At 37.3% G+C, this 18369-nt stretch overlaps 1 protein-coding gene across 1 annotated transcript; it reads left to right on the forward strand.

The window, feature by feature from the left end:
• Positions 1–898: 898 nt before the first annotated feature.
• On the forward strand, positions 899–10040 carry LOC100372973 (dehydrogenase/reductase SDR family member 1-like). The gene is made up of 9 exons (XM_002735037.4): positions 899–1258; positions 2119–2240; positions 2592–2656; positions 3479–3622; positions 4785–4864; positions 5752–5884; positions 6960–7097; positions 7221–7290; positions 8404–10040. The coding sequence occupies exons 1-9, from the start codon at positions 1221–1223 to the stop codon at positions 8619–8621; spliced, it is 1008 nt and encodes a 335-aa protein (XP_002735083.2). The 5' UTR covers positions 899–1220; the 3' UTR covers positions 8622–10040.
• The last annotated feature ends 8329 nt before the right edge of the window (positions 10041–18369 follow it).

The raw sequence follows: 18369 nt of genomic DNA on the forward strand, positions 1-18369 counted from the left end.
AATATTCCATTTATATGTAAGTCAAACACATTCTAAACAATGAATGAGAGGTTGCTAGTGGGCCCGTTAGTAACACCTCATTTATAGCATACTTTCCTAACAATATCGTCTACAGTATCGTATATTAAAACGTTTCACCATCGACAAATAGTTTTCCATACCCGAGGGAATCTTTTTTTGCCTTTATTTCTTGCTTTCGCGAAAATGGACCAAGTTTTTTTTTCTCTTTGCACGCTCTGCAAGAGAGGAATCTTCAGTTACATAATACTCTTGCGGTTTTTTTTTTTTTTTGCATTTGCTGAATTTAACATTAATCGACCGAGATTTAGTTTTAAGTCTGTGTTCGCGTTCGTTCTCCACACCTTCTTCCGACAATTTTTTTGTCAGCAGTAATACTGCAGCTGAATCCAACCAGCCTTGTGTTTCAACTTCTTGTGAAATCCCATGAAAAACAAGATTAGTTCTGCGTTATTGACCTTCATAACGATCTTGTTACTCTTCATTTTTTGTAACCGTGTATTTAGTTCCCTATTTTCTGCTTCAGTGTTCGCGATTATAATGTTGGTCTCTTGTAAGTGATCTTTCACATTCTGCAGCCCGTCCTTGATTTATTTTGGTACTTTCATTAGCTTTAACGTCGTCCAGTACTACCGGCTCCGTCAGTTTAGTTTTCTACCAGTGCTTAATTTTGGTGGTCCCGCTAGGAATTGGTTCTACATCACCACAGATAGCTTAACACAATAGAATAATTAACTTACAACAGGTGAATTGTCAATATGGCCGTTATTGAAAACAACCAATTGTAATGCCAATATGTTCAATTCACTCACCAAACATTGATTGCATGCACCGCAGCTTGGAGGTAATGAGCAAAACAAAAAAAACGCTTTGTTGTAAACTCTGGTAATTGGGTAATTGGATCGGCGGTGATGTATGGTACAACTCGCGTGACCTAATTGATTAATACACGCGTCATGTGACACTGTGAAATACACTGATCATTGTTGACCTAATTTCCCAACGAGAGGGACCTTGAAAATCGCGACCTAGACATGCACCCTGCGTTAACAACGAGGTTATGTAAGGGTCATCCCGTTGACAGGAATACGAATGAAGTTGTGTAAGCCATTCATAGTTACACTGTACCAACTCAGTTTAAAGACGTATACGTATCTGCTGTGCCACAATATTTTTATTGCGACTGCGGCTGAATTGACACTATGAACGAAGCGAGGCTGGATCGAAGGCGAGGTCGAAGGTAAGCATTCTTGTCGTCCTCTTACTTACCTACACTATTCTGTATACGTCATTTATATGCGAAGTGGACGCTGCAGCTGTGTTCATGTGTGTCGGCAAAATATATTGAAATCTTGGGACAAATATGCACAATTCTGAAACCAGAACTCGGTCTGTTTTGGTCTTATCCATGCGCGTCACCAGTATTCCCCCGCCAACAGGAAACGTGTGATGAATAGACCGTCGTGGGTTGTTTTAGCCTGCTGTTTGACCGAGCAGTGAAGCAATGAAAATTAAAACATAGTTAACGAATCCCTGTGCGATGACTGTACTCCCGTTCGTCTGGATTGAAGTTTCCATGTCTAATACTTCATATATATCAAGAAAATCATGTTTACCAAAAAATTAGTATTGTTTGAAATTCAATCTTTACAACTGTGAACGATATCTGTATTCAAATCCTATTTGGGGTTGAACACCGAAAAAAGTCGACTTACCCCGAGTGAGTGTGCCATGAATTCAATGGTAAGATCGAAATTTATTCACTAACCGCCATGGATGCGACTTAGGGAGCCTTGGTTAAGGTATGCACGTGCTTAATCGTGGCCAGGTTAACGCCAGAATAGCGCATGAAGTTGTTATAATGCACTTGATATGGCCACACTGCCCTGTCATGTAATACAATGCTGGATCGCAGAATTAGTACCAGTGTCAACACACCTTAAAATAATCCATCGAAAATTCCTACATGCAATCCAATGAAAGGTCAATGAAGTTACAGAAATATTATTTTCAAAATAAAATACTTTCGCCTTAGAAATGCGAATGTCGTATTCAATAAATAAGAGACAATGCAACTTAATGTTCACATTCTCTTGACAGAATTCCGATTATGGGACAGCCACTTCAAGGAAAGGTGTGCGTTGTGACTGGTGCTAGTCGTGGCATTGGTAAAGGAATTGCATTGCAACTCGGAGAAGCTGGAGCTACGGTTTACATCACAGGTACGTTGGCGTGTTTTGAAGTACTGTGCCTGCGGAGACATCCGTGACGCTCTCGTCACGTGGGCTTTGTCATAATTACATATTATTTCTTCGGTTTTATTCTCATTACATTACATTAATCATACAGCAAAGTTAATAACATCTGTTTCGATGACAACTATGTAAAAAGCGTTTTTATTGGGTGTGTATATTTAACATTCAGTACATTCATTCAGTATACATTTCACGTGTTCACTGAATTCGCCGATGTACCTATTAATATTCATACACATTTCACTTTGTACCAAGTTTTGAACATTTACATCCCCCGTGTTATATAAATCACTTTACGAGTGTTGTTTTACATTTAAGGAAGAACTATGATGTCATCAGAATCAACAAATCATCGTGGATCTTTACAAGATACGGCTCGAGAGGTAAACTATTTATTGTATGTCGGCCGGCAACTCGTATAATAGACTCTGTACTTGTACGTAGGTCAGGGTATTCTATTTTCTGCATTTGTTATCGATAAAAACAGCACAACATTGACATCTTTTGCAGCTTCTGATTTCATTTTAATTCCGAAATTTGCAATTTGTTTATTTTGTAAAACGACTGGGAAAATGTCAGCGACATTGAATGGCGTGTGTGTGCGCCGCCATTCATTTTGGCTTCATCCTTTGCTTACAGCGAATGTCATTATATGTTCTATTATATGAATATATTATACACTGCAACTGACAAATGAAAAGATAATTGATTATACATACTATAGACCGCTAAAGTTATTAAACAATACATTCACACGAGTTGTATCCGTGGCATGAGGCCAACATCGAATGCGACACGCACATGAACTGTTTCCTACCTGCCTTATCGATTGATAACGATGCGTTTGCGTTGCGAAGATAGTAGATATCATAAGGTTATAGACGACCGACAGTTACTACGTCATACACCTATTGAAGTTGACACAGGGTCATTTTCACCTGAGAAAACACTTTATCGACCATAGTGAAATAATATCATTATAACATTTTTAACAGCGCATAAAACAAATTCTGGAAATGCACGCAAACGATATCGCCTTTTGGAAGATCAATAGGTTGTTTATTTCCTACTGTCGTATCTTTGTGTTGTTAAAATCCAGTGCACGCCCGTTCATTCCAAACATCGGCGGATGTTTTTGCTCCAATCGATCGAACGATTCATGAATAATTAACCACATTACTGAATGCTTGTGACGTCATTCGTAGGTGGAGGAACGTGGTGGCACCTGTATACCAGTGAAATGTGATCACACAGATGATAAACAAGTAGAAGAATTATTCGATAAAATAAAAAAAGAACAAAATGGACGACTGGATCTCTTGGTTAACAATGCGTACGCAGGAGTTGAGGTGAGCGTTGATGTCGCCTTGGTAACATATATGCTTTTGCAATTGTCTTTTTCACGTCCTATATTGTGATAAATTATGACAATAACCTGTCTGAAAACTTGCATAACAATGTCGTGACTCATATTATTTGTATACACTTTTAAATCTCGTGTCATTGTCGATATTAAATATTGAGTAAATAGACTTTAGAATTTACCAGTCAAGTTTTATCTTGCGACCGAGACACAGACATTCAAATTGAGTGACGTCGATTCAAGGTGGGCTGTCTGATACTGGGATTGACCCCCTTTCACAGTTCATAGGCAAATTAGCCTTCGTGCTCTGTTTGCAATTGACTGTCAATAATTATCTAGCATCTACATTCGTTTTAATTTCTAAATACCGCTACATATTGAACCATATTACATATGGTGATAGGGATTGAGTGATTATACAAGGGCGTTTCGTGTGTATGTTTATATAAAATAACATGACAGTATTTATTATCAAAAGTTGCATATATTTAAATATTTTCATATCGGGCCACAGTGTGTAACATTTTTGTTTAGTGGAAATCGTTTTGGGGAAAAAAACAAATGATAATGCAAACATGCATGGCAATGTTAATAAGCTCACAAAGACCACGGTGAAGACTTCTGTCATTAAAGCATATTACGTTGAGGCTATTGAATATCTATATTCTTTCTGTGTAATTAATATGACATACATAAGACCATATGTGTAGTCTAAGAAAAAAATTGAAATCTTTATTGAAGTTACAGCCTATACGACAATGTTCATAAATCTAAAACAAATATTATATAATATGTGAATACATAACAATTTTAAATGAATCGAAAGTATTTATTTGATATCTATGTCACTATACTGAAATAAATACCATCAGTAGCTCTTTCACCGCCATTTTTAACATTTATAAAAAGTTCAAAAAACAAATAAACCTGTATATATAACCTCCTCGTTCACACATATTGATCACACATACCACGGTCAAATACTGTAGCTACCTTTTACAGCTTAGTTTCAAATTGTATTTTAATTTAGAGCAACTTACCGAAAATATACATCTACATTTTGACTAGACAAAACACGTGCTTGCTATACATAACATACACAGTGCTATTTGGTCTTTCATGTTTAAAATGTTCTTGTTCCATTGCAGTGTATCTTTTCACAACTGGATAAAGGATTCTGGGAATTGCCGCTTAGTATGTGGGATATTGCAAATAATGCTGGGTTGAGGTAAGACCGGGGAAACTATTGTATGGCACATCTCATTTAATGTTATTTCACACAAATGTGTTTTAAAGGCTATCATATATAATGTCATTGGCGTTAATACAACAGTGAATATGTAGTTGTTTTAGATAGCATTTTAATTTTTATAATAATCTGACGGTTGGAAGAACGCCATTGTCTCTGTAGTACTGGAGCATTTGTTAATATGTACCATAAATAATTAGTACTACATTCATGTAACAGTGTATGTAGATAATGATACAAATTCATTCTAAAAAATGGCAAAATGACCATCGGCTATTTTGAAGCCAGTAAAACATCAGTACTCGTACCATGCTAGGTATTTACATTGACTGTTGATCAAAAACCCATCAACTGTCAAATGATACTAAAAAAATGGGAAGCCTGACTTGACATTCATGACTTGACAGATATCACTTGCTGACGACAATCTTAGGGAAATGAGTAAAGTTACCAAAGTCTTTAGCCTATCCACACTTCTATTTTGGGTTCACTTCTAACGAAATAAATGGTGTACATGCAGTACTTCTGACCATTGTATTCTTGATTGCCTTGTTGAAGTTTAGGTTTCTGATAATATGTGCTAAGTTACAGTCAGACTACAGTATTGCAAATACGGGTGAATGATGATTCCCGGTTCCATTGAAATGGGTTTTATTTAAAATATAGAATCTCAAGCGCGATGTCTTGTGTTTCACTTTTATATGTCACAGTTCGTATATGCCTGTAATTTTGATTTCACAAATTTAATCTATTTTGAACGATTTACTGAAAACATGGAAAATACCAATTTATTTGCGGCTTTGTGGTTTTCTACCAGTAACATTTTATACTGTGTTCCTCCCTGTGACGTATACTGTTCTTTTCAGAGGTTACTATATTGCCGCAGCGTTAGCAGCCAGGATGATGGTTCCAGCCAAACAGGGTTTAATTATCAACATCTCGTCTTATGCGGGTGCAATGTATTTTTTCAATGCTGCCTATGGTATAGGCAAGGCTGGGGTAAGTTCAGTTCACACTATCTTATATTTCAGTGTCACAGTTTGTGGGGAACTAGATTATTTGTGATTGATTGGTAATTGATGATATTGATAAAAATGGACTATTGTATCTGCTAGATGGGGGTGTATGTTGGGCTACATGGATAGAACTACATTAGCGTCAGCTGAGTCAGCTGGCGTACAAGTGATAATAAAATAAATGCGATTAATTTACCGATATGTACTATATGGGGTAGCCATCTTGAATACGGCTTGAAACTAAATAAAGAGACAACCTGAGAAACGTTTTCAGTTTAGTTTCCTACAAATCAGGGGGAAAATAACAAACTTTCACAGACAAACGATCCGCTGAGGGTAACCAACAGCTATTAAAATTTGACCGTATTCGTCGTTTTTGCGTGGAAAATCTCTTGCATACGAACACCTCTTTACACGACGAACCTCAAATACATTCGCGTGGTATTTGAAACCGAAATCGTCATCCAACTCAGGAGCCAATCAGCTAAGGCCTTACAGTTGGATGACGATTGCGGTCACTATGTCATCACAAACTAACGAGGATTCACTCACTCTTATCTTGCTGCATGTGTATTTTACTCTTATATGATTGCTTCTTAAATTGTCACATTAATGGTTATTCCATACCGATATGGACACTCTGGTTGGGGTTACCCATTATTACGTATATAAATGGTTAAAGTTTTTGCACTTCGTTACTTCATACCAACTAAAAATAACGCCTGAACATAATCTAATGAGGGCCCAGCTCACTAATCTAATCGGGCACGTCTGATGACCTTAGGCCAGGAAGAACCATAGTGAGAGAACCGTAAACTGGTGCAACCTTAAACTGTAATTAAACCTGTCACAGCCGCCAAGTCCTTTCTCTTTTCTGCTTATATAAGAGGCAAGTCAGGCATTTACATACATTGACTGTAAACTTGTTAATTGTCTCCGTGTCTTTGGTTTTCAAAAAACTCTTTTTATTATGATATTTTTATTTACATATACAATCTAAATTTTAGAAATCAACCTAGTTGTCAGCACTAACAGAAAATAATGTTTCTTTCCGTCAGTGTGACAAGATGGCGTTTGACTGTGGTCAAGAGTTAAAGAAACATAATGTTGCTTACGTGTCCATATGGCCTGGACCTGCTAGAACGGAATTAATCAAAGATTTCCTATTAAAGGATCCATTTGAGAAAGATGTTGTGGTACGAACAAAATTTAGTAATATAATATATACAGTTAGCCACAATGGTGACTTTTATAAATGCGACTGATTTTAAGAAATGGATCCAGTTACTGTTATTAGATATTTTATTTAAACATTTCAGATGAGTAATGGATTCTCTAGGGCTGAAAGCACCGAGTTTGCAGGTAAAGCAGTTGTCCATCTGATGCAAGGTAAGCACGTATGGCATCGTCGATTTTATATCATTAATAATTATTCTCCCAAGATGTATTATTCTAGTATTTTGACCCCAAAAGATATCCCAACTGAAGGAAAATCGTTACTACTCTTATTTTTCTGGCAATCTCCGAAAACAACTCAAGTTTTATGCGGGAAAGGGAGCAAATTTATTATATATTATTATTATACATCTGTCACCGTAACGCCATAAGTTACAGCGTGCCGTAATTTTGCGGTATTTTACGGGGTATTTTCATCCTACCATATTAGGAAATGCGAATTCCAATTATGGAATGATTACGCGCGTAAGTGTCTTCTAATAATAAAAACAAACATGGCTGCCACCAGGGTTTGACTGGACTTCACACAAAGAAGTTTGCTGATTCTGTTCTATTTTTTTGGATTTCGGCATTCCAATGATGTATCCTTAGTAGGAAAAGATGTATAATAATAAGGTTATTACGAAGATACCTCAAAGTATGCACTCAGACAGTACGCTGTCGCCACAGTCAGCTGGCGCACATCTGATATAATAAAATAAATGCGATATTTACTATATGGGAGCCGCCATCTTGAATGACGCATAAAACTAAATAGGAGACAAGTTGTGAAACGCGTTTTTCAGATTCCTACAAATCACTACAAAAATACCAATCTTTCACAAAAATACTGTCCGTTGGGGTTATATTAAACCAACCGACAACAAAAACCCCTTGCATACGAACACCTAATTACGCGAAGAACCTAGAACACTAAGCCGGGGTATTTGAAACTAAAAATTGGCATTCCAGCACAGCAGCCAATCAGCGACGGCCTAACGCTTAGATGACAATTTCGGTTTCAAATATCCCGGCTTAGTGTTCTAGGTTCTTCGCGTAATTAGATGTTCGTATGCAAGGGATTTTTCCACCCAAAAACGACGAATTAGGCCGAATTCGATTCGTTCCAAATGATAACTGAACGAGTCTTAACATGTTTTGTCACACGTCGCGGCTTATTATCCCAAAATTTACACCAATTAAACAATATCTTCCTAATAATCATTATTAAGTTACATTTGCAATTTTCGGTATAAACACTCTCAATTGTTTCTTCTGTTGTCATAGATACGAACATCATGAATAAAACTGGATTGATATTAACAACAGCAGACTTATCGTCGGAGTATGGTTTTTTTGATATTGATGGAAGAAATCCAGTGAATTATAGATGTATTAAAGATCTTGTAACACTATACGGATATACCTGGCTAGCAATGTTCATACCGAGGTTTATCAAAGTGCCGGCGTGGATGATGGCCATTATAAATAGCAGACTATACTAAATTATTTGCTGACCTAAAGGAACTTTTTATAAACTTAGCTCACGGAAATTTCATATGAACCCTTCAACTTGTAATCGATGTTCACTCTGATTGATCACGTGAGATAGTATTGGAATTCTCTCAAAATCCGAGGTTTTTTCTCGCGAGATTAAAACATTACATTATATAATACAGTATTATGCGGTTGAACGCGATTTTACAAAGTTACAGATTGCGTTTTTTGTAAGCTGTTCTTTTTAAAACTTAAAATGTGTTAACGAAAATATTACACCGGTGTTGTTTTTCGACAAACGGGCTATTATTCAGCAATAATGCTGCAATTGTACGTCCATGGTTATGTGATTGTCATCTTGTTTATGAAGCTTTGAAATATATCTGTAAATTTAATAGAAAGTGTTGAAATAACACTTTTAGATTTTCCCATCCAATGGCATGTCAGCTTTAAACTTCATTAAGTTCAACGAGTTTAAACTTATTATTAAACAACCCTCCCGCATTGTCACTAAACAACTGTCGAGTCTAAGGCAAATAACATGACTCAAATGCAAATTTTAATCATAGAACTGAGATCCAACTCCACCAATTAGAAGAATACTTTATTGTCGTGAATTTGTTGCCAATACTTTGTAATTGTGTTATTTATATTTGGCACTATGTGGTGTATAGAACTTATATCACTGAATATGCAACTACTTTTACACAGGAATTTTATAGTTATATTGTTACAATATTTATCAAGGAATCCGTCCTGCTCACTAAATGCATGCGTTTTATTTCCTAATCGACGCTGTATTTCGTAGCTGTATTAACTCCAATGCAGGGAACACTTCAACTTTGCACATAATTACCACCCACTATCGGTTGACACACCGTATGATTTATTAGTACTATACATAAATAATTTTAATTTAACCGATTCATAGAAGGACATTGCTGACTGAATGTTTCATAATTTACGTTTTAGTGAAAACTCAGTAATTGTATATTTCTATTCAATTTCCAGACAAAAATCTTTTGACAAAAATCAGACTATACAAAACGTATTGTCGAACAAAGTCGGATATTTTAAAATTAAATGCATACCATTCATATAGAGATATTAGGTATAAAGTTGGCTACTTAAAATTTGCAAGTTGGCCTTGCTAAGTGAAAAAATGGTTACACATCAGATAAGCAGATTACTCATGCTAGGTAAAGAAATAGTTACACCTCGGATTAGCAGATTAGCCATGTTAGGTGAAGAAATGGTTGCACATTAGGTAAGCAGATTAGCCATGCTCGGTAAAGAGATGGCTACACCCCAGATTAGCAGATTAGCCGTGCTAATGTAAGTCGATTTTCTCAGTTTTTACTTTTGGGTAACAATTAACTGTGCTGAACAGTCGAATTATCAGTGTAATAAAGAACCGTCCGTGTAAACCAGGTCTGCGTGTCAATCGTCGTGGGTCAACATAGATACTCCATACTGTGCTTCTCTAGCCTACTTTAATTGAACTCTAAACTATTGCCCTTGTTTGGGGGTCGTACTGCGCACTGTACTGCGATATTAGGGGACAAATACAGACAGTGGTGTAGTATTTGGCGTGATAAAGCCACAGTCAACTGGTGAGTGGGTGGCAGGCATGCCAACTGTATTTTAGTTCTCATCATTCTCCAAGCTTCGACTTACAGCAATTCCAGGCACTGATTTGACGCTGAAGTAGTGCTAGATGTTGATAACTTACTACAATAGGTTACAAATTTGTTTACAAATTTACACAAGTTGTAACTAGAAATACAAGTAACCTGTAGAATACTGTGTGGGTAATATTTTTTATATTGATTTTTGTTGCATTTGCAGCAAATAGTTACCAAACAATGAGAAATCTATAGGATTGAATATATCCCACAGCTGGCTTCACATGCATTGTTCATATTTCATATGGTGCTTACACCAGGATTTAATTACAGCACCTAGGCGGTATGTGGTTACAGCTTAATGTTCGAGTAATCGCAAGAAATTGACATGACAATAGAAATTCATTAAAGACTGCCACTCCCATGCAATTAACAGCGAGTGAAATTCCTGGGATTGAAACATATATTTTGAAGTCACTGATGTAGGCAACGAATAACTGCAAGTTGACATAAAGACGAGGTAGTTTATTTAATCAGTGGTCAACTAGAGGCTGAAATTATAATTAATTTGTTTATTTCAATTTCTCCTGACGTCAAATAGAATACACTGGTGAAACACGGTAGTAACTGTGGGTGAAAGGATGTTTTGGGGTGTAGTTTACATTGTATATGGAGTGGTAGGGTCGGGTGTAATGTGTTCATTTCCAACTATTATGAAGTCACGTAGTATTTCACTTAATTTATTTTTGCTGACATGTTTTCAAGCATTACATGTGAATCTAATTTTCACTGCGCTGTGTCTCAATATAGTATGAGGGAAATGGCATATTCACTGAAATTTATTTCAGGGGAAAAATGTTTTCAGTGATAATGAAGTATTATGACAGATACCCTCCCCGTGGCTTTCATTGCGTATGGAAGTTATTTTCACGAGTGATGCGGTGTATCCTGCTGCCGTACTTTCACGAGCGAAGCCACGGGGAGGGTGTGGGGTTCTGTTATTATACACATGTCCCATATTTGATTATTTCATATTAAAAAAAGAACGTGCAACAAACCGGGATAGAAATTTAGATCGGGGAACCCAATTGCCCATTAATATGCTCCAAGACAGTGCTGCGACCTAGCAACGCTTGTCAGTGTAGAACGCGTGTCGCTGTACGTGTGAAAATAAAATAATCAGACGTCTAATTTAAGTCATTGTCCGAATAAATAACTCGTGGATGTTTAAGCGCGGTGGTCGTAGCACAGCGCGTGTTCGAATTTCATGTAAATAAACAATGTATTTTACACGCGTTGTATACGTCGCTGTGAGTCCCATATCGAACAGGACGCGACACGACGACTGTCGCCCTTTAGTTGGGACCACGACAGAACCAGAACTTAAACTGGGCGACTACGATACACGGTTGATGTTGAAGTTAAAAGTTCCTCCACAGATCTGTACATTGGCAAACATGCCGTGCAACTGCGGTACTCCACTGACGGAATGACTTTCGTTGAAATCGGTCGTCGCTGACTCGTGAGCTGCACACTACAACCTCGTTTGGAATGTTGCTTGCTTGTCGTGGATAGACTGAGTCTCGGTTACCGGTTAAATTTTGCTAATTTGGCGTTGGTAATCTTTATTTGGAACTGAGTAACGCCGCAACGTCGCCAGCAGAAACCTCATGGTATATCGATGTTGATGGTTGCGGCTCCATATTAATCGGAGATTTTACTGCGGGTCCAGGCAGCGGGTGGATCTTCCGAGAGCCCTTCAAGATTTATAAAACTCAGATTCCAGGTGGTCAACAAACATTAAGTTCTCCCAATCCTAGTATTCTATGTGATGTACATATAACATGCCAAAAATGCTGGTGAACGATTTGAACCTGACAAAAATACTTGAAATAGATACCAGGAAGGGGAGGGGGGTAAAAGAAAAGTTATATAACATTTTTATTAAAATACACAAGTTTGTCCAACTCCCTGTGATACAACACCTCAGACATAGCTCATTGTACTCGGCTGGAGTGTGGGCAAAAAGTTACTATTTGAATTTTTGATATCTTTTTTCATTAATGAGAAAGTTGACCCCGAAGTTAGAGTAACTGTTCAGCAGGAATGGCTTTTTAACTCTTCTGTGATTTTTTTTTGGCTTGGCTGATTTTGTCACGGTTCATACTTGACAGGCAGGTCGTACCATCACTAATTGGAAAAACAATCCTGACCCACCGCTACCATGGCAACAGCCAAAAGTCTTGTAATAGCAGTGCCCAAATGGTAAGAGATCACCGGCGCCGACATTGTTACCACTGTCAACGGAATCCCAACGCAGCTTTGAACTTTGAATAAAATGTAAATGCTGCTTCCAATCTAGAAAATACTATCGCAAAACGATTGGAAATTATACATTTAACGGCTGAATACGTCCTAACAATAAAATAAAGTGACTTCTAATGACTGCCATGTTATTTTGCAAACCTCGTATAAGGTGCCCGGTTTTAGTTATAAACAGACGTTAGCTTCACGTTCATGTCCCTTCCATGATAACAGCCGAAAACATATTGCTTGTTTTTTACCGGTTTTCATTGGCAACCGAAGTATTTTTATTTTGTAAACAAATTTTCGTCTGCTATTTTTATTCAGTTCAAATCGTTCAGCAACATTTTTGGCATATTAGGTGTACATCACATGGAATACTACGATTGAGAGAACTTGATGTATGTTGACTGATTTTTATCATAGTACGAAGTACCAGGAAGTTACTCAGTTCCAAATAAAGATTACCAACGTCAAATGAGCAACATTTGACTGGTAATCAAGATTCATGTAATCCATGGCTAACAAGCAACATCACAAGCGAAGTTGTAGCATGCAGTAAGTCATCCCGTCAGTGGAGTACCGCAGTAACACTGCATGTTTGCCATCAGCCATTGTATTCAAACGAATCACGTGGTGTGCCGTTCTCGTTCAAACCCGGGATTCGATCAATAGGAGAGTCCCATTAAAAAAACACATTGCAAATCATGCAAGTTCAACATTTTCAAACCAATATACTAAAACAGAAATGCTCAGAGATGTAAATGAAGGATAGATATTACTTTTCACTATACACATCTCTGTTGATATTATCCCTCACATATTGTACTCCCAATTACTCCTGCGTAAAATGGACTAGCCTCTTCTTGTTGAAATTCAGACTAAAATCACGTGACAGGCTGTTAAAATTGGCCGTTGCATACTCTTTCGCCGGTCTGGAAAATGTGTTTAATTAACTCACATTCAAGCAACAATGCAGATTTCCCAGTGGGAGTGAGACTATTCAAACTCTGCCACTAAAAAATAGGGGTGTTTTCAGCAAAAAACGAATAACCCTGGAATACACACAATAAACTGAATTTCGGAACAAATCGTGCATTACTTACAGCAGCAGAATACCACAGAAATATCAGACGAAACATGAAAACACTATATATTGTATTTCAGCCTGAACCCTCTATATTGCAATTCAAGGAATTAACCCCATATGTGCATCCATTTCCCACCTTGGTATCATCCACCCCTGAAAACAAACTCTTAATACCACGCTGAAGCGTTTGGTAATAAACTTCGGCTACAAATCAGAGGCATGATTGACAGATATTGCCCACAATGTTTTCTATTTTTGCTACAAAGTCAAGTACACCTAGACTTTGTGGCGCGTCTGTCTTTCAGTCACTTTTGGTCAGTCACCGTGTTGATTGCGTGTCTTCAAATCAATCGGCATTTGTCCAAGTTGTTTGAACACCACGAGGGAGAAGCAAGGAGTCAAAAAACCAGTTGAAGTGAGATCAAGAGTTGTCGATTTGTATTTTCGTGGACTGTCATTTGCTGAGATTGGAGATCGAAATAGTGTTTCAAAACAGACAGCTTATAATATCGTCAAACTGTTTATTACAACCGAGAGTTTCCTGCCAGGAAAGCGCAGGAGCGACCAATTCGCGACTAAAAAACTAACTGACAACGCATGCAGGGGCGGATACAGGGTTTTGTTTATGGGGGGGGTGTCCAAACTTTAAAATCGCCAGACTAAGTTAATGATTATTTTATATTATATTATACAAAAACAAATTGAATACATTTTTCAACGGGGGGGTGTCCGGATCCCAAGAACCCCCCCTCTAGATCCGAATATTATAAAACATTGCGACCACGCATTTACGGACGGGAAATTCGACAAAAACTACTTGTGTATGTACGGCGGCAAACCTCCCCGGACGTGTGGTCGTGTGATGAGCTTTTTAAAGCGATTATTTGGTGGCACATCAACCTTTTGGTTCTCATCGTCGAGAACTTATAATCGAATAACACCCATTCTACTTTTGTATTCAATTTCATTATTGATATATTGGATGAAGTCTTCATAGGACATTTGTTGCAGGCAGCTTTCAGTTATATACATCAATAATGCACCTTGATCAATAATTCTGTCATGATCAGACGGTCAGCTGGTTCTGTAAAATAACTCTACGGGTAACTAACGTTCTTTACAGTGCCACCACGTTATGCGCCCCTCTCACTGAAACAATATGTGACGCAAATTGAAGTATGAAACTAAGTTGAGAGCCTCGATCGTTTATTGGAGAAGAAATTTAAAACTAAAGTACCGTCAATTTTACGGGCGGAGCTTTCTTTCGGTTCGATTCAAATTGACATGATGCTTGTCTGCATTATTTGTAACAACTTCTGTAAATGTGAAAACAAAGTGTGTAATCTATTGTAGTAAGTTATCAACATCTAGCATTACTTCAGCGTCAAATCAGTGCCTGGAATTGCTGTAACGCGCTTTTACGGATTTTAAAAATGAAAATGGATTTTGAAATCAAAAATGGATTTTAACAACAAAAATGGATTTTAAAAATGAAAATGGATTTTGAAAACGAAAACGGATTTTAAAAACGAAAATTAAAAAGAATGAAAACAGATATCAGAAACGAAGTGGGGTTTAAAAATCCATTTCAGAAACGAAAATGGTTATTAAAAAAGAATTATAAAATAAAAATGAATTGTAAAAATGGTTTTATAAAATGCCATGTTGTGAGCCACCTCGGTTGCCGTACACTGCAGGGAAGGGCCTGTTCACTAAATAATGATAAATGAATCTTAGAAATATTGTAAATACACACACTTGCCCCAAAATTGCGCAAATTTGCAATATGTTTTCGCTGCTAGTGGTTCGGAAGGCGTTCTACGCGTAAAAATGATTTTATTGCGTTCAAAGACGTTATATTTTCGAACTAGTTGATAAATAAATAAACGCTGCTCGGACTGATAAATATGATATATAGAAGATAATATTTAGTAATCGTAGTCCTAAATAACTATTAAAAATAGCAAGACGTTTCGAGCAATGGCTCTTTATCGATAGCATAGAAGAAAGTGTTATAACGTACAGGTAGAACATAGGAACGTAAGAACGCGCATGAACTACAAGTTAGAATCACAAAAAAAATTCCACAATAGAACAAATAACGCGCCTTAGGTAGTGAGCTCAACAAATGAGTTGACCTGTTAATACCATGTGGTTCTTTAGTTCCAAGGTGGAATATAGTTTCCTCCTCGACACGCCTGAGCTGATTTTCGTTGCCATTGACAACACATACACCAGAAATATACATATATGTAATATTATGTACACTAGAATTAAAATGAAGTGAAACCGGATAATAACCCAGTCGACGAACTGTAGGACCAATGTAAAGTTTCCCGCATTTAATACATGAAATGCAATATACAACATTCATAGTGATACAACTGAACGGATATTTGACCGCAACATCTCCCTTGGGACCAAATATATGATTAGAGTCTGTAATAAAAGGACAAGTATTACACCTAGGACGATTACACGGGACAGAACCATATTTCTCAGGGTCTCCCCTTTCACCCGTATGCACCAATAACCTCCTTAAATTAGTGTCACGGCGCCAGGCAGTAGTAGGCATTAGTGGAAACGTAGAACTTGTCTCCTCGCTGGTCTGTAAAATGTGAAAATGTTTGTACATAATGTTTCTAATCCTGACATTTAAAGGATGGTACGTAAGTGCCAAAATTACACGATCCTGATTGTCACGGGAAACCGTAGATCAAACTCAAATTTAATACAATCCGTTCTTGACATTGACACAACCTTGGCCAATGCTTTCCCAGTGACATTACGAGGATAACCCCGTTTTCTGAAATAATTACATAAATTCCTCGCCTGGTTACGGAAATCAGTATCATCGCTGCAAATACGACGTACCCGGAGTAACTGTGAGTAAGGTATGGAGTCCTTCATTCTAGTAGGATGTGATGATTCATAATGTAAATAACAATGTGAATCAGTAGGTTTTGTGTAAATTGATGTAGAAATCCGATCACCATCTACCTTAGTAGAAATATCGAGAAATGGTAGTGTTATTTCTGATATCTCATGTGTGTATTGTATGGCGGGATTAAAGTTGTTAACAAAGTCAATGAACTGTAATAACTCATCCCGACTGCTTGACATGGCACCAAAGCCATCATCAATGTACCTGACATAAAATTCAGGTTTAGTGCCTTGAAAGGACGAAAAAATTAACTCCTCTTGATATGACATGAATAAACATGCTTAGCTCGGACCAAAACAACTGCAACTAGTTGATGCCTGAAACAAGTAACGCGCATCGAACTGTGCACAGTTCGAGCAATCTCCAACGCAGAATTCTATTACGAATATATGCTTTCGGTGATCTAACCGCAATGAACTCTGGGAAGAAGAATGGAGTTCGAGGTAAATTTCCTTCCCATATGTCTTTGCGCTTTTCGCAATGATAAGTAACGCGTATCGAACTGTGCGGAGTTCGGTTCGAGGTCATTCTTCTTCCCAGAGTTCCTTGCGGTTAGATCACCGAAAGTATATATTCGTAGAAATAGAACTCTGCTTGGAAGATTGGTACGAGGTCTGTGCTCTAACTCCGCACAGTTCGATCATAGGGAGTTGGACAAACTTGTGTATTTTAATAAATTATTAAATATAACTTTTCTTTTACCCCCCCCCCTCCTGGTCTTTTACCCCCCTTGTTTATACCACTCTTTCCTTCATCACAACTTTGTTACGCGCTAACGTTATATGCAAATTTTAACGCGCGATGTAGACACACCCTATATTTTTGCATATAACATTAGCGCATAAGAAAGTTGTGATGAAGGAAAGAGTGGTATAAACAAAAATAAGTGATTACTTGAAATCGATACCAGGAAGGGGGGGGTAAAAGAAAAGTTATATAACATTTTATTATTTAATAATTTATTAAAATACATAAGTTTGTCCAACTCCCTGTGGTTCGATGCGCGTTACTTATTGCGTAAAGCGCAAAAGCCTTTGGAAAGGAGATTGGAGATTGCATAAGATTGGAACACGTCCTTTAACCAGAAAGCGTTTGTTCTGATTCGTTTTCTGCGATTTATTGGGTTTCGACAGAACATGGAGGTATCTCCATGGACAATTACATTGCTAATCCAACTGAGCGTACAACGGAAAGCATCGGTACGGCTCTTTCACGTCATTGTGACTACTTTGGAACCGTTTCAATGGCTATTTATCAAATTTGCTGAATTTTGGCTTGAGGAAATGTTTTTACATCAATAAATAAATAAATAAATAAATAAATAAATAAATAATAAAGCTTTGAGTATTATAACGTACGTGCATGGTCCATGTGCACTGGTTTTACAGCCGCCGACAAACAGCATAATTTTTGCAACAATACTGATGACAAGAAACTAGGTTGTATAAATTATATTTAATTCGATGTAAAAAGTTTGGGTGCTACTAAAACGAAGGAGTAGGAAGAAGCGAAGGGGGGGGAGGTGTTTTTAAATGGGACGCGTGACGATAAAATGCAGAACTATATTACTTATATTGCTCTCCTTCGCCCATATAGGTTTTGTGTTCATAAATGCAACCGACAATGGCTCGAATTAAACAAAATAACACCCGCGATCTTAATTTGGAGGGAACTGAGTCTCTACCGACGATACGACCATGAATATACCACTGTAATGCCAATCTAATGTTATAGCATGTTTTTTTATTCAGTGTTTATTCTATTATTCAAGATACATATTGTCATTTCGATAT

Source organism: Saccoglossus kowalevskii, chromosome 6 (genome assembly GCF_978046115.1).
Source record: "Saccoglossus kowalevskii chromosome 6, keSacKowa6.1, whole genome shotgun sequence".
In the NCBI taxonomy this organism is placed as follows: Eukaryota; Metazoa; Hemichordata; class Enteropneusta; family Harrimaniidae; genus Saccoglossus; species Saccoglossus kowalevskii.